This window comes from Microcaecilia unicolor, chromosome 5 (genome assembly GCF_901765095.1).
Source record: "Microcaecilia unicolor chromosome 5, aMicUni1.1, whole genome shotgun sequence".
In the NCBI taxonomy this organism is placed as follows: domain Eukaryota; kingdom Metazoa; phylum Chordata; class Amphibia; order Gymnophiona; family Siphonopidae; genus Microcaecilia; species Microcaecilia unicolor.
Window position 1 is genome coordinate 310,561,700 of NC_044035.1, and position 23,131 is coordinate 310,584,830.

A 23,131-nucleotide genomic window follows, 5' to 3' on the forward strand; every position below is an offset into this window, starting at 1 on the left:
ACTCACATTAGTCCTGTTGTAGGCGGTATGTGAGAGCCACGTCTTCCGCAGAAACCTATGCTTGGAATCATGTAGCTATGTTTGTAAAGTGATGATGTGGTTTAAACATATTCATGAGTGGGGTTTGGAGGGATATTGGAGGGGGCAATGCGCCTGATCTACTACAGGTATAGGCTGAGGATGCAGAACAAATGCAGGTAGGACTGAAGAAAAAGAAAAACATGTACTTGGAGCATGCACAGTCTGCCAATCCCAGAAACCCTCCTCCCCAGTGGCATAGGAAGGGGGGGCGGTGGGGCAGTCTGCCCCGGGTGCACGCGCTGGGGGGGGGGGGGGTGTCGGCTCGCTGGTTCCCTGCTCTTTCTGCCCCAGAACAGGTTACTTCCTGTTCCGGGGCAGAGAAAGCAGGGAAGCAGCAGAGCCGACGCAGCTCCCAGTGACGTGCACTGGGGGCGGATTGGCCCTCCCGCCTGCCCCCCGCTGAAAGGTAGGGTGCATTTCAGGGGGGAGCACTCCGGAGGGGGGCACCGTGCCCTGCACCCGGGGGGGGGGGGTGCACAGCGGCGACCCGCCCAGGGTGTCAAGCACCCTCGCTACGGCACTGCTCCTCCCTCATCCATGTACTTCTGGACACAAAACAGAGGTACATGACAAGGAGATGAGGGGCCATGGGACCACCAGAACTTCACATGCTCTTTGTTCCTGCTGCCAATCCTGCAGGCTATGCAGAAGGGTGGAGAGAGTGATTCAAAAATAGAGGGAGAAGGTGCGGGGGGAGGAGGAGGGATGGATGGGGAGCAATAATGATAGGGAGGAGTGCAATGAGAGGGGAAGGTGATGGAGATGGTGGAGTTGAAGACTGGGAGAAAGAGAAAGAGGGAAGGGGATGATAGAAGATGGAAGAATGCAAGAGGAGACGGAGGAGAAAGAAAAGAGATGGGGGAGATTAAATGAAAATAGAGGGGAGAGTAAGAAGAAGTCAAGGAGATGGAAAGCGAAGAGGGGGTAAAGGAAAGAGATGGGGATTAGAAAGACAATGAGAGAGGTGGAAGGATAGATAAATAAGAAGTTTGGAAGGTGAGAGGAGATGGAGGGTGAAATGTCAGATAGAGAGAGATGAGAAGATATGATGTAAATGAGAACAAGGAGAGAGATGAGAGAAGGGAGGAGAGAAAGGAGGTAGAAGGTTGGTATTGAGGAGAAAGATAAGGAAGAGGGGTGGAGGAAAATATAAGGGAAAGAACTGACAGATGAGCAATAGGTGAAAGAGGAATGGGTGTCAGCGGCCAGAGGAACAAAGGGCATGTGCAAGAGAACAGGTGTGGAGAGAGAATGGAAGAGTATAGGTAGAATAAGGAAAATAAAACAACAGTGTAGAAAAATCTAGAGGAAAAGCTGAGAGAATAGAATGGTTAACAGAAAAAGAAAACAAAAATGGGGGAAAAGGGAAAATAAATTAGTAAAGAAAGCCTAGTGAAATGAAAATAAATCCAGGAAAGAAACTGAGGAAGGATCAGTAAAGAAACATAAAGACATACAGCAAGGAAACAGAAGAACAAGAAATACAGAGGTTTGAAAATATTGTATTGAATTGCTGTTGTGCAGCTGCAATTGAACAGGTAGAAGAGCGGAGGCTGGTGGGGTTGGGCTAGGGAGGAGACAAAGAGAGAGAATTATTGTGTGTGTGTGTGTGTGTGTGTGTGTGTGTGTGTGTGTGTGTGTGTGTGTGTGTGTGTGTGTGTGTGTGTGTGCGTGTGCGTGTGTGTGTGTGTGTGTGTGCGCCCCGAGGCAATGAAAGCTAATCCATATCAATCTAAGGGAGAGGGTAAGAAAGTTCATTCCCAATTTGAGTTTTTTTACCCCTTGCACCCCATACAAAGTAGCCAAATTATGTATACGCTCCTACTGCATTGCATCCTTTCTGTGGCCTCCTTTCCCCACTAGTTATTTGTCTCGTAACTGTGTATATGCCATGTGGGTGGTGGGAGGGAGAATCATGCTGAGATGGGAGCTTGACAACTAGATTCAGTAAACATATGAAGAACATTTCTATGATGCCTGAGTCATTATATACAGCTTCTAATCTGAAAATGTTTGTGTGGCTTTAGACAGAATGAGTGTTAAACTAAAGCATGATGTGAATTTCAATGGAATAGGATAGTAGTTCCCAACCTTTATCATATTATGGAACATCTGGCAGTGGGTTCACTTCATTGTGACACACCATCACTGCTCCTGCCCTCTACTCCCCCAGCATAATCATTTCTCATCCACCCCCCATCCACTGGAATAATCACTTCCTTTTCCCTCTCCCCTCCACTTCAGTTTCATCCTTTTCCTTGCTTTCCCTTTTGCCTTACCTCCTGGCATCACCATTCCTCCCCTCTTCCCCCCAACACTATGGCATAATCACCATCCTTTCCCCCCACCATCATCTTGCATAATCATTTTTCTGTGTCTCTCCCCTCTACCCCATCCCTCCCCTCTTCCTTCTTATGGGTTCAGGGTAATATCCAACTACAAGTAAGTGAGGCATTACTTCCTCCATAGCTGTCTCCCCAATGGAAATGGCTCCAGCTGCATCTTACACATCTATTACTACTCTCCACAGACCAGAGGCCTGATCACTTCCTGGCCTAAGGAGACCTCTTGAAGCTTCAGGGAAAGTAATGCTTTTGTGTTGCTCAGGAAAGGCTTCCCCCTCCCCCACACCCTTCTGAAGCTTTTCCTCCATACACAGGCATGCTTGAATCTTCCTAGTTGACTGGGTAAGTCGCAAGGAAATGTTCACATTTGGAGGTTAAAATCGTATTTTTACTTATGTTGTCCCATGTTGGATCCATCGTTGTTAATGCTTCAACCCAACTCTTCCATGGCTTCACAGCTCAATTCTTTGCAACAAGTCTTGCTTCCATTTTGACCCCATTATGTTCCTTTTTTGATTAGTAGGGATCAAACACATTTTATCAAAAGTTGTCAAGAACTAGACAATAGCATTTTTTCATTATATTCTGCCTATATACAGTTCTAAGTGGAGAACTGTAAATGTTATACACACCCTGGCATAGGAGCCAACTTTTCAAAATTATTGGGGGTGCTAAGCCCAATGAAAATAACCCCTCCCTGGACACGTACAGAGAATTTTCTCAATATTGGGGGTGCTCAAGCACCCACAGCACCCACAGAGTTGGCTCCAATGCACCCTGGAAAAAACTCAAACTGAAGCTGTAATCCTGTTGCTAGATACGGAAAAAATTCTCTATAGGGCTGAGTGGAATTATTTAAGGTTTGTAATGGAACTGATGGGCTTTGGTGTTATGAGGTCTCCTTAGGCCAGGAAGTGATCAGACCCTTGGCCTGGATTGGCCGCTGTCGTGGACAGGATGCTGGGCTCGATGGACCCTTGGTCTTTTCCCAGTATGGCATTACTTATGTACTTATGTATTTTTACAATGGATTGACTTTAGGTATAAGAACCCCAAAGTTAAAGTGAAGGGAAATGGAGTGTTATACCAGTTTTCTAATTAAGCACAGGTGCTAGTCATGGCCTATCCCCTGTCTCTACTTATACAGCACTGGAGACACTGCTGATGTAAATCAGAAGTCATTCTGACATTAAAGGGATTTTTGAATAGGGAACATAAAATTGTACTTTTTGCGTGAAATACTTTTGAATCTGATAATTTCACCCCAGCCTTTACAAGAAGAGCTGAATGAATTTTGGGAAGATTTCAGGGTATAAAATGAATAAAAAAAAATAAAACCCATATTAAAAATATTTTGAATACAGAATGTCCTTTCAGGAGTGTGTGGGGGTCACTTCATCTATCTTAAAACTTAGCAAATGTTTTTGTTAAATTACACCCCTACCCTCTCAAAAATAAAGCAGGAACTGAGGTTTTGCAGATTTCATGGCTGAGAAGAATTGCTACAATTAAAATGAATATTCCTCTCATAAATACAATTGAATATTTTTATTTCAATACCTGAAGAAGTATTCAATTGTTTTTATACATATACTTCAGGGATTGAAATAAGAATAAAAGTAGATTTGTCTTGAAAGGAAAGATACAAAGGGCGGCAAGAAATTTACTAACTTCTAGTAAAGAAACAGAGATCTGGCAGGTGGAACTGCAGAACATTGCACAGAAATGAAGGATAAACATTGGGTTACCTTGGAAAAATCTGTACACTCTGCAAATGATGTCATGCAACTGATGTTTTAGGTTTTCAAATTTATTAGTTTTTTTTTTTATCACCCCTTGGTGGCAGCAGGGATTCAGATTTGGAAACAAATATTGGCTAAGTATAAATTACCTCTTTTCCCTACCCTTTTGCTTCTTCTAGGGTAAATTCTGATTTGTACAAGGTATTTTCCACTATCGCCTTTAGTCTCTGCAACAAAGTTAATATGAGTAGTCTGGGCCAATTATTTCACAATAGCTCTTTCCTAGAAATGAAGGAAAACTAGGGGCTTCTTTTATCAAGCCACACCAGCGGTTCCCACGAGGCAATGCTGACGAAGCAAATTCGAAGCGAATGGGCTTTGTCAGCATTGCTACACTGGGGACCACTAGCGCAGCTTGATAAAAGAGGCCCAAGATTTGTCTAATATTCTGATATTCAAATACTTAGAATTAAAAGATGTGAAGCCCAATTTTGTACAGGTTGACTAGGATGAAAAGAGACATCCAGGATATTCATAATTTGCAGAGTATTTTACAAAAGCACCACTCTAATATACCTATAAAGCTGCGGGGAAGACACATGTTTTTGGCAGCAGTTTTAATTGAAGCAGCCGTTTCACAAAAAAACACTTAAAAAATAGAGTGGCATCACTTTCAACGTGCGAGTGCCAACACTTACATGTGTAAGTGGTGATCTTGCAAAGTAGACATTCGAGTGCCATCGCTGACATGCATAAATGCTAGATCTTATAAAGTGGATGCCCAAGGGGAGCCAATTAAGGAGCAAAGCTACAAAACTTGAATGACTCAATATCCAGGTATTTGCTGCCAGCTGCTATCCAGATATTGGCGCTGAATATTTCAGCCTACTACAGACGGCTGCTGTGATCCAGATAACAGCTATATTCATGTGTGTGTGTGTGGGGGGGGGGGGGTGACAAAAATTACTGGGGGATTCCGGAAGTCCCCCCCCCCCCCCCCCCAGCAAAACCATGACAGCAGTGGAAAAGATAAAGTTAATATAAAAGACCACCTAAGCCAGTGATTCCGAAACCTGGTCCTGGAGGCACCCCAGCTACTCGGGTATTCACGATATCGACAAAGAATATTCATGACAGATATTTGCATCCACTGCAAACAAATCTCTCTCATGAATATTCATTGTGGATATCCTGAAAACTTGATTGGCTGGGGTGCCTCCAGGGTACGGTTTTGGGAACCACTGATCTAAGCAATTCACTCATTCGTAACAAAATGGAAAGCAATGAGCACAAATGCTCGCTGTCTAAGTTACAAAATATATGATCTGCAATCTCTGATGTTAGAGGCAGACTTGGATATTGTTGCTATCACAAAGACATAGTTCTGTGATTGTTATGAATGGGACACAACCATACTGGCCTATAAACATTTTAGGAAGGATAGGGAGGGCTGAAGGGGGGAAGGGGAGGAGTGGTGCTCTATGTGAAAAAAAAATATTAAAGCGGCTAAAATACAAGATGAAGGCATAGGACCTAAAGAACAGGTAGTAATATTTATCTCCATCATCATTTCTCTAAGTAGGTTAGTAAAGAGAAGGTTAAAAGACAACCATTCAGAGGACAGGGCAGGGGGTGGGGGATGGTGATCTGCTACTTAAGGTGGACTCAAAGAAGAATGCAAAGATGAGACTTTTTGAACAAAACATTGAGCCAAAGAATTTGGTGTTAGTACATTAATGATTCCCTAGGAGAAGGAAGCTGCGTCAGCAATGAAAATAATGGAAAACAGTTGTTAGCATTATGAATCTGTTTAGAATAATCTTTTTTTTTTTTTGGTCAATGTAAGTTGAGAAGTATAAAAGCATTACTGATGTTTACAAACTTTAAGATTCTCAGAGAAAGAAGAAACGCTAGAAATGGAATAATTAGACTGAAAGATGCTGAGACCCCTATATGAAAAGTAATGAGTTAAAAGCAGAAATGCTAAACAAATACCTCTGTTTTCACGGAGGAAAATCCTGGAGAGCCATGGTAGGCTGCCAAGGGTATATATAGGAATTAAGTGGATATCGCATTGTTCATGGAAGAAAGTGTTTATGAACAGCTTGAAAAACTGAACATGGACAAAGCGATGGGGTCAGATGGGATACATCCCAGAATATTGAGAGAAGTCAAAGAAATCTAGACGGAACCTCTTAAGGATTTATTTAATAGTTTCTTGGAGATGGGAGAGGTTCTGCAGGAATGGAGACGAGGGCACAAGGAAAAAGTGGGAAATTACAGGCTGGTAAGCCTCACTTTGGTGGTTAATGAAGTTGCTACTGAAGGAAAGGAGAGTGAACTTCCTAGAATCCAATGGGTTGCGAGATCTGATGCAATATGGTTTTCGTCAAAGGAAAATCCTGACAAATGAATCTGATTGATTTCTTTGATTGGGTGACCAAAGAACTGGATAAAGGATATTCGTTAGATGTGACCTACACAGATTTCAGCAAAGCCTTTGACATGGTTCCTCAGAGGAAGCTCATAAATAAGTAGGCTGAAGTTAGGGCCCAAAGTGATGAACAGGATTGGAAACTGGTGACTGACAGATGACCAAAGGTAGTGGTAAATGGAATTTTCTCAAAGCAAAGGAAGATGAGTAGTGGAGTACCTCAGAGATCAGTCCTGGGGCCAATTTTATTTAATATATTTGTGAATGACATTTCCAAAAAGTTAGAAGGGAAAAGTTTGCCTTTTTTGCAGATGACATAAAGATTTTCAACAGAGTGAACACCTTAGAGGCAGTAGAAAACATGAGAAAAGATCTTCCTGTGTGGATTTGTATTGTTTTGCCAGTCTTCCAGACATGTGAAATTTGACTGGGATTGACACCATATTCTTTAGCAATAGATGCTTGACTTTGTTTTCTAATTTTTTAAGAACTTCTATTCGTTCAGCCAGTGTTAAAGTCTTACAGTTCCGCCACGATGTCGACGACGACCCCGGTGCATGCTCTAACAGCATTCTTTTGCTTATTCTGCCTGTGGCAATTAAAGAGCAAGTAAATTTGAAATCTCGTTGGTTGTCATGCGCCAATTGGCTTCCATATTCCATGCGCGCTTATGCAGAGTCTTTCCTGCAGAGGAGCGGTCATGAACCATGCATATAAGCGAATCTTGCACTTATCAGTGGTGCGCTAAACCGAAGTTTGTCCCCATAGAAATTGATGGTGCCAAAAACGGGACCGAAGTACGGCATGCAGTTAAACAGAGCATGTGCTTATCCGACGTGCACTTAAATGGAGTGCACTGTATTTATTTTCATATCTTTAATTGCCCTAACCTGTGTTTAACAAGCAACCCTATATCTCTGAAAGCTAAGAAAGAAATGTACAGACAATACTGTTGCATTCTGTTTTCAGTTTCTAGCTTACATCATCAGCCATAGGATTTGAAAGAAGTGAGGCTGGAATAGGCTCACTTGACTGCTTATTAAAATTTTCAACATGATTGATGAAGTCACCCTTGCTTCTTCGTTATCCATTCCCAAGGCAGCACCAATGTGTCTAGAAAAGCAGAGGGAGAGGCTGTTTTCATGTCCCCATAGACTATATTGGATCCAAAAACAATTTATTTTTAGATTAGACAGCCATTTGATTTATTTAAAAAAATGTACTGAAAATATGCTCACTCATCATTTATTATCATTAGTTAAAAATGAATGCAGAGCCCTAAAATATACAATTCTGTTCTAATTTTTGTCTGACAGATACAACTTAGATCCATTTGATAACTATGGAGATGATCAGATCTGGCAAGTTTTGGAAAAGACATTTATGAAAGATACGGTAAGTAAAAATGTGATCAAAGCAAGTCTTTTCGCCTTTGTTTGAGGCTGCCAATTCACCTGTAGCTTTCCTTTTAGCCCCAGCCAGCAAAATGACCCTGCTTGTTTAGGAATGTGTAATAGAAGAAAAGACAAGCAATCCTATAAAAGCAACAGAGCAAAACCAAAGGATGGGAATGACCAGGGCGATGAGACAGGAAATGCTGTTCAAATCTTTATTGCAAATATCCACAAGTAGTGACACAATCAGAGTATGACAATCATCCACTGGTGCAAGGACTCTATATGGTCTGTGTTTTGATATGAACCTTCATCAGGAGTCCTCATAAAACATGAAAGAATGTATAAAAATTATCAAAAGAATTACATGAAAAATCAATACATAAAAGTCAATACACAATGACATAGAGATATAAGAATGTGAACATGACAGAGTCAAATAATCCAAAATATAAGAAATTAAGAAGAAGGGTATTGAAACAAATACATTTGTGACAGAAAGGAAAGAGGTGATAAAGGCTAGTGATCTTATAAAAATGCATGTGGTATGAATGCAAATGATATGAATTAGACTACAAATTGAAGTGAAGTGAAAAATATCAGAGTGATGTGTTTAGACTAAACAAATTTGTGGAAAGACTAAAGATATGCACCAAATAAGTGCTATAAAGGTCTTACCATATAAGACAACAGATAGCAATCAATTAATCAGTCATGGGGGTCTAAAGGTAATTGTCAACATAAGTGAGTGGACATTAATACCAAAAATAGAAGCAAAGAGATTTTGGATTCCCAAGAATCCAAAAATTGATTCAGCAGTGGGTAACGGAACTAACATGGGATGGAGCTATTCTGGACCTGGTGCTTGCGAATGGAGAGAGCATTTCTGACATCAAGGTGGGAGACCATTTGGCATCTAGTGATCATCGAATGGTGTGGTTCAATATTAAAACGGGAGAGAGGGCTCATTCAAGATTGAAGGTCCTGGATTTCAAAGGAACTAACTTTATCGAGATGGGGGAATTTCTCAAGGAACAGTTAGTAGGATGGGAACAGCTGAAGAAAGTAGAACAGCAATAGACAAGACTGAAAAGAGCTATATTAAAGGCAACTAACCTTTATGTTAGAAAACTACATAAAAGGAAAAGAAGGCCGCTTTGGTACTGAAATGTAGTAGCTGAAAAGATAAGGGAAAGGAGGTTAGCCTTTTCACATTATAAGATGATTCAGAAAGATGAAGACAGGAAAGAATACTTGAATAAGCGAAGAGAAGCTGGAAAAGCTATCAGGAAAGTGAAGCGGCAAATGGAAGAAAAGATAGCTAATTCGGTAAAATTGGGGGATAAGACCTTTTTCAGATATATATAAGTGACAAGAGGAAGTGCCTTAATAGCATTGTGAGGCTCAAAGCTGAGGGAGAGAAATATGTGGAAGAGGATAAGGATAAACCTGAACTGCTTAACAATTATTTCTGCTCTGTGTTCATGGATGAAAGGCCGGGGGTAGGGCTGCAGAAAACAAAGGCTAAAGGGGATGGATGTATGGTAGACCAAGACCCGTTTACGGAGGACTGTGTTCGTGAGGAGCTAGCCAAACTAAAAGTAGACAGAGCTATGGGGCCCGATGGGATACACCCGAGGGTGCTCAAGGAACTCGGAGAAGTTCTGGTGGCTCCGCTGGCTGACCGCTTCAATGCTTCCTTAGATACTAGAGTGGTCCTGGAGGACTGGAGAAGGGCAAATGTGGTTCCTTTGCACAAGAGTGGAAGTAAGGAGGATTGGGAATTACAAACCTGTCAGTCTGACCTTGGTGGTAAGCTAATGGAAACGCTACTAAAGTGGAGGATTATGAGATTTCTTGAACTGAATGGAATGCAGGACCCGAGGCAGCATGGCTTCACTAGTGGCAGGTCGTGTCAGACGAATCTGACTGACTTCTTTGACTGGGTGATGAAACAGTTGGACGTGGGAGGGGCGCTTTATGTAGTATACTTGGATTTCAGCAAAGCCTTTGACACAGTTCCGCACAGGTGACTGATAAATAAATTGAGTGCTCTCGGTATGGGACCTAGAGTAACTGATTGGGTTAAAATTTGGTTGAATGGAAGAAGACAGAGGGTAGTGGTAAATGGAGCTTGCTCTGATGAAAAGGATGTTGTCAGTGGAGTACTGCAGGGATCGGTCCTTGGGCCAGCTCTTTTTAAGTCTTTGTGAGTGATATTGCGGATCTAAGGTTTGTCTCTTTGCGGGTGATACCAAACTCTGCAACAGGGTGGACACCTTGGAGGGTGTGAATGGCATGAGGAAGGACCTAGTGAAGCTGGAGGAATGGACCGATATTTGACAACTAAGATTTAATCCCCAAAAATGCAGGGTCATGCATTTGGGTCGCAAGAATCCGAGGGAAAGGTACAGTATGGGGGTGAAGTGCTTCAGTGTACGAAGGAAGAGCAGGATTTTGGGGGTGATTGTATCTGATGGCCTTAAAGCTTCCAAACAGGTAGAAAAAGTGACACTCAAAGCCAGAAGGATGCTAGGGTGCATATGATCATCTCGTACACTCTTGAATCTCCACTTCCCCAGCTGCAAAGGACTAAAATATAAACTGACACATGCATCCAGCTTCTCCTAAATAGGTACGCAGCTATGGAATGCACTACCAACTGCTTTGAAAAAAATGCACGACCAATTCAACTTTTGGAAATCCTTGAAAACCCACCTCTTTAGTAGAATATACCATAACGATCCATCATTTGAACATTAGTACATTGCCGTATTTACCTGTTGTTACGATATTGATATCTTTATACATGATGCTTTTATATACTATGCTTCCCATATTCTTATGAAATTATAACTATATATGCCATTCTGTCGTGGTGACCCCAAGACGGAGCAAAGTAAGCCACATTGAGCCTGCAAATGTGTGGGAAAATGTGGGATACAAATGCAATAAATAAATAAATAATTATGAAGAGGGATGACCAGCAGGAAAAAAGAGGTGAAAGTGCCATTGTATAAGTCTCTTTTGAGGCCCCATCTAGATTACTGTGTGCAGTTCTGGAGACCGCACCTACGATAAGATATAAACAGGATACAGTCAGTCCAAAGGGCGGCTACAAAATTAGTAAGTGGTCTTGAAACTAAAAATATAGGGAAAGGCTTATAAACCTCAACATGTATACGCTGGAAGAAAGGAGGGGGAGAGGAGACATGATAGAGATGTTTAAATATCTCAAGGGTATTTATGAACAGGAAGTGAGCTTGAAGGAGAGCTCTGGAACGAGGGGGCATACGATGAAGTTAAGAGGGAATAGGCTCAGGAGTAATCTAAGAAAGTATTATTTCACGGAAAGGGTGGTGGAGGCATGGAATGGCCTCCCGGTGGAGGTTGTGGAGTCAAGGACTGTGTGAGAATTTAAAAAGGCATAGGATAAGCATGTGGGATTGCTTGAAAAAGGAAGAGTTAGGGGTTACAGAGGATGAGCAGACTGGATGGGTCATATGGCCTTTATCTGTCGTTATGTTTCTATATTTCTAAATAGAAAATTGCCCATTTTACTGTTACAGTTCAAATGGTCTTAGTGAGTAGGAAAAACCTATGTAAGGGTGCACTAAGGCCACTTTCTACTGCAGCTTCGCAGAAGGACTGGGCAGAGCAAAAACATCAGACTTGTGAGTTCTTGTACCAAGTAGAGCACTGCTGAGCCCGGTACTCGGACCAGGTTCTGCTTGGCGGCTGGACAACCCTGGGTTTCACCTGTGCTGACCGCCATTCCCCAGAGGTTGAGCCCCTAGGTGCGGGCGGCCTGTAGGACTTACGAGACGGAGCTGGAAACGGGGTGGTGAACATATCAGCCAGGCAGGCAGCAGGCAAGACAGTGATCCACGTACAGGCAAAGTCAATAGGCAGGCAGCAAGCAGGGGAGTAATCCAGGATCAGGCAATATCAACAGGCAGGCAGCAGGCAGGGAAGTAATCCAGGTACAGGCAATGTCACTAGGCAAACAACAGGCAAGAGGGTAATCCAGGCACAGGTAAAGTCAGTAGGCAGGCAGCAGACAAGAGAGTAATCCAGGTACAGGCAAAGTCAGCAACGAGGGACAAGTAGATAAGAAGCAAACTACAGAGCAAGTAACACCTACCAAAGTAGAAGCCGAAGCATGGAGTCCAGGAAGAGCTCAGCTGATAAAGTGCTGGTGTCTGACATCAGCAGGGAGAAGGGGCACAGCCATAGGACAAGAGCAGGGGAAGGAGGAACCAGAAGACCAATAGGAGAGAAACAAGGGAAACCAGGCAGAGAGAGTGCAGAACCAGGTGCATGGAAGCAAAGCAATCAAGGAGCCTGCAGCCAGAGAAGAACTGCACACACATGGCTCAGGGCTGTGCCAATCAAGTGTGCATGTCGACGGGATCCCACGCAGCCCAAGGACGCCGCTTGCGTTGAGGTAGGGGACATAACAAAAAAGAATTTTAAAAAAATTAAAAAGAAGGTAAAAAGAAGCCACAGAAATGATTGTAATGCCTTTTTAAATAAAATAATATGCATTTTATGTGTACATGGCTGTATGAACTCAAGATATCAAATTCTATTTCATCATCAAACCAAGCTTCTCTACTTTTTGCCTAAAATAATCATGTTTTGAAGTGACATCCTTAAGTCGTCAATAAAAAGATGTGCTGTATTTTGGGGAACAATTCTACAACAGGACACCTTCAATTTAGGTGCCCCAATAACATGGTGTCAGAGCCAATTCTGCATGGACACTGGCAGGCTTATTTTTGAAAGAGGACGCCCGTCTTTCGACACAAATCGGAAGATGGGCGTCCTTCTCACAGGGTCGCCCAAATCGGCATAACTGAAAGCCGATTTTGGGCGTCCCCAACTGCTTTCCGTCACGGGGATGACCAAAGTTCACGGGGGGGGGGGGGTGTCAGAGGCGTAGCAAAGGCGGGACTAGGGCGTGCCTAACACATGGGTGTCCTCGACCCATAATGGAAAAAAAGGGGGTCCCTGACGAGCACTTGGACGACTTTACCTGGTTGTGTTTTTCTTACGAACAAGCCACAAAAAGTTGCCCGAACTGACCAGATGACCACCGGAGGGAATCGGGGATGACCTCCCCTTACTCCCCCAGTGGTCACTAACCCCATCCCACCCTCAAAAAATATCTTTAAAAATCTTTTGTGCCAGCCTCTATGCCATCCTCAAATGTCATACTCAGGTACATCACAGCAGTATGTAGTTCCCTGGAGCAGTTTTAGTGGGTGCAGTGCACTTCAGGCAGGCGGACTCAGTCCCATCCTCCCCACCTGTTACATTTGTGGTGATAAATGTGAGCCCTCCAAACCCACCAGAAATCCACTGTACCCACATCTAGGTGCTCCCCTTCACCCCTAAGGGCTATGGTAGTGGTGTACAGTAGTGGGTAGTGGGTTTGGGGGGGGGCTCAGCATACAAGGTAAGGCAGCTATGTACCTGGGAGCAATTTCTGAAGTCCACTGCAGTGCCTCCTAGGGTGCCCGGTTGGTGTTCTGGCATGTGAGGGGGACCAGTGCACTACGAATGCTGGCTCCTCCCATGACCAAAAGGCTTGCATTTGGTTGTTTCTGAGATGGGCGTCCTTGGTTTCCATTATTGACGAAAATCAGAAACGACCAAATCTAGGGACGACCATCTCTAAGGACGACCTAAATTTCAGGATTTGGGCATCCCCGACTGTATTATTGAAATGAAAGATGGACATCCATCCTGTTTCGATATTACGGGTTTCCCCGCCCCTTCACCGGGACATTTTGTGAGGACGTCCTCAGCAAAACTTGGGCGTCCCTTTTGACTATGCCCCTCTTGGTTACCCATAGACCTCTAATAAAATGGAGGGACCTAAAAGTAGTAGGCATATGGGCAACTTACACTATTCTGCAAATTGCCTGCCTAAATGTCTGCCTCACCTTTGGTCTGCCCATGCTCTGCCAGCATGAACACTCCCCCTCCAAATACATGTTATGAAGGCAATTCTATAAACTGGTGCTTGTGCTGCTTTTGTGGGGAGTTAAGCATATTCAACCTCCACTTCAGGCTGTGGTGCCACAGTGGGATCTTAATTTGTTATTAAGTTGCAGGCCTTTTCTTGTAGTGATCCCTATTTATTCTTCACCGACAACTCAGTTTTCATTTGCACAGTACCATTATTCTTACCTAATGTAGTTACTCTGTTCCATGTGGTTCCAATACCATTTTTTTTTTTTCGAGGAGTCTAAAGTTTAAGTCAGGGAAAGCAGCCACAAAGTCTTCCTTGGTATGCTGGATCAAGGAAGCAATCAACATGCTCCCCAGTATTCAAAACTATTTAACCAGCCAGGAACAGCTCCTAGCCGGTTAAATAGCGTTTAAGCACCTAACTGCAGATCTTCAGTGGGAGATAGCCAATTAACTCCTGCTGCATATCCTGGTTAGCAGCTAGCTGCTATCCAGTTATATCGCGCGACAGCCGGTTAGCCACAGATATTCAGTGCCAAACCAGCTATGTTGAGTGATCAAAATAAGCCATTTAAATAACAGACCTATCTTTGACCGCTAAAATGTTAACCAGTTAGCCCTGAATATCAGCATAGCTAGTTACGTTTTTAGTGGCCAAAATATACCCGGATATTCAATGCTGGCCGCCAGCTGAATATTGGGCCTACAGTATAAAAACAGCCAGAGGCTAGTCCCTGAAGGGCTTCAGGCTCATTCGACCAAATCTCAGGTGACCTTTTGGGCAGATGCCTGGAAGTCACCATGGAAGACATTTGCAGAGTGGCGATGTGGTTGTCACTGCATTCCTTTGTGAATCACTACAATATTGCTGTTTGGGCCAAAGATGACAGTACCTTTGGAGAACAGTTTTGGAGGAAGCCTTGTCTTCTTCATGCCCTGAGGGATAGAGTTTTTCTATATCCCATTGGTTTTGACTGGTCTAGCAGAATGTAAAGAAAGGTAAAATTTGATCATACCTAATAATTTCTTTTCCTTGATTCCTGCTAGGCCAGTCAAGGGCCCACCTAGGAAGACTGTGGTACTTGGGGATTTGTGGAGATGGTGTCTGCCTATTTCTCTGTGCTGACTGCCTTCATTGTCTCTGGTTCATACTTAAATATGCAGAGGTTTCCTTAAGAGAGTTCTCTTGCATTTTATATACTTTGGTTTGTTTAGCATATTGACTAATTCCAGGCTGCACCACTCCTTATACCAGTGATGTCACTGGAAGAATTAGGCTTCTTCACCTCCATCTGCTGGTAGGGCGCTATAACCTGTCGATTTGGACTCTTATAGCAGCAATCAAGGAAAGGAAATTATCAGGTAAGACCAACTTTCTCCATTAGCAGCATTAATATAAAATGATAGCAGGTCTGTTGTAAAAGGATAATTTGCTTTCTGTTCAGTACTTTACAATTAATGAAGAGTCAATATTAATTAGAGTACTTAGTACTTCCATTACAGTAACGGTAATCACCCATGACACAAATTGAGATGTAATGTGTAATTCCACTATCATTTAGCACAATTAATAACCACTTATTGAAGATTTCCATTTTAAGACCCTAATGATGATTTCCTTGAAAATGAATTCATTTAGTAAACAATGGAATTCAGTAGCCCCACAAAACTATGTACAGCCAATATTTAAAAGTGTGTTCTGTATAATCATCATCACAATGTTTTCTCACTGTTTGTTCTTTAGATTTCAAAACTCTCTCGGAAATTACAAACAGAAGTTGTGGAAAATGGGGAAAATTTTTCAGTAGGGCAACGACAGCTGCTTTGCATGGCAAGAGCCCTACTCCGAAAGAGCAAAGTAAGAAAACTGTAGAGATGAAACTGATATGATTTTTCCAGATCTTAATATTTCCTGTGGTTGCAGAGAAGCTGAGAATGTTGCTTCCCCACTGAACCCTCAGGGAACGCTGTTGCCAGCTGGTTCACAGCTTCTACACGTTTGCTAAACAAAAACAAAAGAACCCCCTAATGGAATTGATTCAAACCGAGGGGCTAGATTTATGTTTCAGAATAAAGCAGGCTACAAGAGTGCAAAACATTTGTAAGTCAGTTTACTTGCACAGTTTTGAAACACTTCATCCTTTTTCCCTCAAGGGTTTCATTTTCTGCTACTTCCCGGTTTGAAATAATTCTACAGAAAAAAAAAATCATATAAACAAAGTGTTGTAAAAGCCTCGTAGAGGTTGGCTGCTTGGTTTAAACCATGGCACGGTGGTGCAGCAGAATAGGGTTCAAATATGCCATGGATCATGGTCATCTGGTTTAGAACATGGTGCAGGAGGGTCATCCTTGATCCCTAAAGAGGAAGTGACATAGATTACTGCTATCACTGGGGCTTTTGACAGTCTCGGCAAGCATTCTTTGCGACTCCTGGGCATGCTATTTGAGCTTGGAAAGGGACAAATAGAAGGAGTGGGAGAAAGTGCATCTGGATTTTTGTCTTATTCAGAAATTTGGCACTTTAAGAAAAAAGCCCCATGGTATTTTTTGATAAAATTCTTGCTTGCACCATTTTCCCTTCCTTGTCAAAAATGAACTATTTCAAAATTATACAAACAATATAAACTGAAGGCTGCTTATTTTTTTTTAACCTCAAATTAACATGTGACCCTGTGGAAGCAATAATGAAAAAATTTGTCTGACTGCATGCATGGACCCTCTAACTACCTAACATTATGTGTTCCTTTTAATCACCAACCACAGCGTATAAAGATATAGTTCAGCATTAAATGCCACACCCTGTCCAGGTATCGGCACTGAATATTTGGGTGTACCAGCAGCCACCACTCTTAGGGGCTGAACGTGTGCTAAAATGGAGTTACCACCTGGCTACTGCGTGCTCGTGCAGTAATTTCAATTTTGGCGTGCGTCCGAAAAATAATTTTTATTTTCGGACATGCGTATCAGATACATGCCAAGTGGCATTTGTGAGGCAATTTTGATTTTGCCCCACATTCATTTTTGACAAAAACTTTAAAAAGGCCTTTTTATAGGTGCACTGAAAATGGATCAGTGCACGCACAAATCCCGCACCTACACTACCGCAAGCCATTTTTCAGCACACCTCCGTAAAAGGACCCCTTAGCCAGAGAGCGGCGATATTCAGCACCGCTATTTAAATGAGTATCGAGATAACTTAAAAAGCCGTTTTTTCTTTCCTAGGTTATTGGAATACTTACTTGGATACTGCTGCCAGTCTCCGGATACATTTTGGCTTTGCCCCTGCATCTCCCTGGATAGCTCCTGGGCAGTCTGCATGGATTTTTAACAGCAATATCTAGATCCTGCTGCTGAAAATTTGTAGATGACCCTGGTCATCATTACTTAACTAGATTGCATAACCTATCTGGATAACTAGTTTTGAATATTAGCCCAACAGTTTCCCTGGGGCAATTTACAAAGTGTGTATTTTCACTTTGAAAATCCAGCAAAGACTGAATAGAGAAAAGTATGCATATACATTTTACCTATGAGTGCAGTTATAAAATGACCCCTTTAGCTTGCCTGTGAACTGCTAAGGTGATGCATATGGGAAAAAAGAACCCGAATTATAGCTACGTCATGCAAGGTTCCACGTTAGGAGTTACGGACCAAGAAAGGGATCTGGGTGTCGTCGTCGATAATACGCTGAAACCTTCTGCTCAGTGCTGCTGCGGCTCGGAAAGCGAATAGAATGTTGGGTATTATTGGGAAATGTATGGAAAACAGGTGTGAGGATGTTATAATGCCATTATATCGCTCCATGGTGCGTCCGCACCTTGAGTATTGTGTTCAATTCTGGTTGCCACATCTCAAGAAAGATATAATGGGATTGGAAAAGGTGCAGCGAAGGGCGACTAAAATGATAGCGGGGATGGGACAACTTCCCTATGAAGAAAGTCTAAGGAGGCTAGGGCTTTTCAGCTTGGCGAAGAGACGTCTGAGGGGAGACATGATAGACGTATATAAAATAATGAGTGGAGTAGAACAGGTGGATGTGAAGCGTTTGTTCACACTTTCCAAAAATATTAGGACTAGGGGGCATGCGATGAAACTACAGTGTAGTAAATTTAAAACAAATCGGAGAAAAGTTTTCTTCACCCAACCACTTAATTAAACTCTGGAATTCGTTGCCGGAGAACGTGGTGAAGGCGGTTAGCTTGGCAGAGTTTAAAAGGGGGTTAGACGGTTTTCTAAAGGACAAGTCCATAAACCGCTACTAAATGGACTTGGGAAAAATCCACAATTCCGGGAATAACATGTATAGAATGTTTGTATGTTTGGGAAGCTTGCCAGGTGCCCTTGGCCTGGATTGGCCACTGTCGTGGACCCTTGGTCTTTTCCAAGTGTGGCATTACTTTTATGTACTTATATTCCTGGATCCTGCACCACCTCCTTTTTATTTCATCGTTGTCTTAAGCAGCAGAGTATGCACAAGCAGCTACGGCAGACCCCCGACTGTCTCACAGTCCTGACAGTCCTTGGGTGACTAATCCATTGGTTCAGCAAGGCGAGGCTGCTCACAAGAATTGCAGTGTCATTGAGTATTACAGGATAATGCCTATAAATTCATTGTGACAATTTAATTTTTTCAGTACAGAACCTCTTTCTGTATTTGTCATGCTGCTGTAAAAACATTCAGTATTAGAACGCTGGGCCCCAATGTTCTGCAGAAACAAATTATTGCATATATTAAACCGTTCAAAACAGAAATTCTGTTTGGGTTGGTTATTTCAGAATCACAAAAACTCTAATAACTAAGGGACCCTTTTACTAAGGCGCACCGAAAAATGCCCTGCGCTGGTGTAAGGCACGTGTATTGGACTCGCGCAGGTCCTTTTTTCAGCGCGCCTGCTAAAAAGGCCTTTTTTGGCCAAAATGGACGTGCATCAAAATAAAAATTGGCACGTGTCCATTCTGGGCATGAGACTTTTACCGATACCTATTAGTTAACTGGGCGGTAATCGTCAGCGTGTGTACACTGCTGATTACCACCCGGTTATAATAGAAATTATTTTCTGCTGCACGATTTGGACGCATAAAAATTAGAATTACCGCCCAGGGTATGCGGTAGCTGGGCAGTAGTTCTAATTTGATGTGTGTTGTACACGTGTAGGTGCCTTCGCGCCTTAGTAAAAGGGCCCCTAATATTGGGCATCTTTTACCAAGGCAAGGTAGCATTTTTAGCGCATGCTAATGATTAGTGCACCCTAAAAATGCTAGTGTGCCTTTGTAAAAGGACCCCTAAATGAGGTGCTCAAACCTAAATTCCTCTTCCTGAAACATAAACACCAGAGCCTGAGACCTCATCTGACCATGATTATGTATTTCGTACTTATTTAATGTTTTGCTTGCCTGCCCTTTTCACAGCTTTCTTTTCCATAATGACACTGTGAAACTTTATTTTTTTCTGGTTGTCAATACAGACTTGCTATTGCACCACCTCAATTATTACTAACCGGAAACAAGTTTCCGTGTACAAGTTTTTTCTTTGATTCAGTTTACAATTCCTTTTCTCTATCAGGTCTCACAGTTCAGCACTTTACTCGAGATAGCAACACACACGCACATGAGCACCCTCCAAAAGTGCAGGTGGGCAATAAATAAAATTTTAATCAAAATTAATCATGGGATTAAAAAATTTAATCACACGATTAATTATAGCATGAATTTATGGCAGTATCTCTCCCTCTAAACAATTTAGAACAAATTCATAATAAACATTCACCACCTGATATTTAAAACAATTTAACCACCAAGAATGGCTCCTGGATTTGTAAATGACACATAACTAGCAATCCGGCAAAATTCAGTGGGAGATAGCCAATTATCGCCCGCCGAATATTGCCAGTTAGTGCTTAGCGGATAGCCAGTTATATCACACGATATAACCGGCTATCCATCGATACTCAGCACATCACCGGCTAAGTTTGGTGGCCAAATTAGGCCGCCAAAATAGTTGGAATATCTTTGGCCAGTTTAAACTTAACTGGCCAGCGCTGAATATTGGCTGGGGTGGTTAAATTTAAACCAGTCAAAAAAACCCACCCAGATATTAAATGCCAGTCACCGGAAACGGCCCTACATTGAATATCCAGCCTCGGCGCTGACCGCAGGAGACATATCGGCTACCTCCTACGTCTGAATATCGGCCCCTTAAAAACAAAACATGAAACCACAAATTCACTATTGCTAGAATAAATTCATAATAAACATTTAGAATACAATTTAATATAAAACTACAAATTCACTGTTGCTAGGGAGTTTGAAAGCAACCTCTTCCCTCCACCACTTCAGAAAGGGCACCCACTGGAAGGCTGCTCTTTGCCTCACTTACTCAGGTTACATTCAAATACATGTGCTCCACTGTCCACTAGACCTCCGGCCACCAGACAGCCGGTCACATTCTAGCCAGGGCCAAGCTGCCGATGAACCTGCAGAATAAGCGACAAGCCAGTTTTCTCTGCCACCTCTTCTTCAACAACGAAATCCAGCAGCTCCTAATGCAACACAGGCCTGTATAGTCTACCACTCCAGGTTCCTGCCTCTGTCATGAGGCACCGGGCCTGTAGGCAGGACCCTGGATCTAGTGCTGGGGACTGCCACAGAGTGGAAAAAGGTGATAGTGAGAATCCTACAATGAGGGCTTAGAGAGTCCAGGAGGAAAAGCGCATGGCCGCTCCCCCCCCTTTCAGGATGGTACGTAGACACGTAGACCATTTATGCCATGCATGCACATGGGTGATCTTCTTGAAACAGAACATGACTCCCACGTGAGAAGCTAAGTGGCAGAATTTGATGGCTAAGGCTGCTGTAGCTATGGTGTAGGCAACCAATGTGTCTCTGCCTCCTCCTGTCACCTGTGGTAACTGTTAAAAATTTTGTCTGCATTACAAAATTTTAACCTCTTTAGTGGAGGAGTGGCCTAGTGGTTAGGGTGGTGGACATTGGTCCTGGGGAACTGAGGAACTGAGTTCGATTCCCACTTCAGGCACAGGCAGCTCCTTGTGACTCTGGGCAAGTCACTTAACCCTCCATTGCCCCATGTAAGCCGCATTGAGCCTGCCATGAGTGGGAAAGCGCGGGGTACAAATGTAACAAAAATAAATAATGCATTAAATGCCCACCTCTACCCAAAAGTATCAAAATGTGACTTTGGCAAGTGTAATGTTTCTCTCTTATCCTTCCTGTGCACACTAGAGTGGTTTTTAACATGATTAATCAGAATTCTGGTCATTTTGCAGAGGGGATTAAGGTAGACTGTAGGCTCTGCCAAATTGAAATGCTTTTTGGCATGTTGCACTTTCTGCCTCTAGCTCTCCTGTTTGCTCTGCTTAGATTCTGGTACTAGTATGTAGTCCTTTTCATACCGTATATATTTTAACTTTCACAAAAGGCAAGTTACAGTTTTGTTGTAAATGTAAATCTTGCTGGTGATCCCCTCCTCAGTAGAAAATTAAAGGTGGAATTAAAGCATTGTTGCTTAAGCCAGCCTACTCTCACCTCACTCCAACCAGGATAGTCCTAATGAATTTATATGATATATTTACATGTAGTGGAGGCAGTACACAGAAATCTGTCTCACGCAAGTTAATAAGTGATATCCTGTTAAGCAGACTGGAAAGGGAAATCTGAGAGCTGGCTTGAGCAGCACTGTGGAAAAGTAAAAACTGAGGGGCCCTTTTACAGCGCACGCCAAATCAGCATTACCACCCGACTACCGCGTGCCCCAGGTGGTAATTCTGAATTTGATGTATACCAAAAAGGCATGGTAGAAAATATTTTCTATTTTCTGTCACGTGGCACTTACCTGGTGGTAGACGGCAGTGTGCATGCACTGCATGTCTACCACCCAGGTAGCGCGTGAGGCCTTACCGCTAAGTCAGTAGGTGGCAGTAAGGTCTCAGGCCGAAAATGGACGCACGCTGATTTTTATTTTGCCTCATGTCCATTTTCCAGCCCCTTAAGAAAAGGCCCCTTTTCTAGGACGTGGTAAAAACTGACCCGGCATGCACACAAAAGATGCGCTCACAATGCCGCAGGCCACATTTTGCCGCAACTTAGTAAAAGGGCCCCTGAATAACTTCCTCAGGGCTGCAGCTATGTACTAACATTTTTTAAAAGGCCTTAAAGCCTACTATTTTGATCAGGCTTATGCAGGTTAGTCATGAGTATACTGGAGTCTTGGTCTTGGACTACTAGTGGGGTCCTTCCTCCCCTTGGACTATATTCTAATAACTGGTGGGGGGGGGGGGGAGTCAGTTGTAGCTATTCTACCTTCTTCTGTTTGTGTAATTTGCATAATGTGTAAACTGCTTTGTTGGTGACCCATAAAGGCAATATATCAAATGCCTAGTAAACATAAACATGTTGCAATTTTTGTTCTATAGGTTATAAGTACACTGGCAATTTTCCAAAGTATTATGCAGTCAGCATGGGCAGAAATGCCAAGTTACCCAGTTCTAGGCTGGTGAATTTAGGATAGTCCTGTTTTTGAACTTACATCCCAAAGCAGTGTGGGATTTGTAGTGCCTGATCCTGACCATTGAAATCAGTGCTGCAAGTCCCTTAGGGTCCCTTGTACTAAGCTACGGTAAAAGGGGGCCTGTGCTGGCATCAGCATGTGTTTTTGATGTGCGCTGAGGCCCCCCTTTTACTGCAGCAGGTAAAAGGCTGTCATTTTTTTCACTAAGAAATGGCTGTGCGATAAGTGAACCAGTTGCCGTGCAGCCATTTTGGGGGAGGGAGTACTTATTGTCAGCAATGCTGACAATAAGTAAACACCAGCACTACAAAAGATTTTTTGGTTTTTTTTAGCTTTTGTAGCTCTGGAAATGGGTTTCGCTGGGGATGGGTACTACCGCCGGGCTGCTGCAAATTTGCAAACGGATTATCGAACGGTAAGCCTGCGTTGAGCTTACCACCGCTTAGTAAAAGACCCCCTTAATGCACTAGGATGGAGTGGTCAGAAATCCGGAACTGCTCATAAATCTCCAGCCTGGAGCTGAGTAATTTGGCATCTCTGCATTGGGTACAAACCACTTAGGTCAGGGGTGTAAAAGAGAAGGCTTGTGGCTGATTTCAGCTCAGTGAGCCCTATCATATGCCAGGCACCCC

The 23,131-nt window shown here is 42.9% G+C and overlaps 1 protein-coding gene across 7 annotated transcripts in view; it reads left to right on the plus strand.

Annotated features, from left to right (window-relative positions):
• ABCC12 (ATP binding cassette subfamily C member 12) overlaps positions 1–23,131 on the plus strand; it is a 198,594-nt gene that overhangs the window by 173,209 nt on the left and 2,254 nt on the right. For all 7 annotated transcript variants that reach the window (XM_030204370.1, XM_030204371.1, XM_030204373.1 and 4 more), the window contains 2 exons: positions 7,919–7,997; positions 15,720–15,833. In XM_030204370.1, the coding sequence (XP_030060230.1) occupies positions 7,919–7,997; positions 15,720–15,833 (193 nt within the window). The remainder of the gene's footprint in view (positions 1–7,918; positions 7,998–15,719; positions 15,834–23,131) is intronic.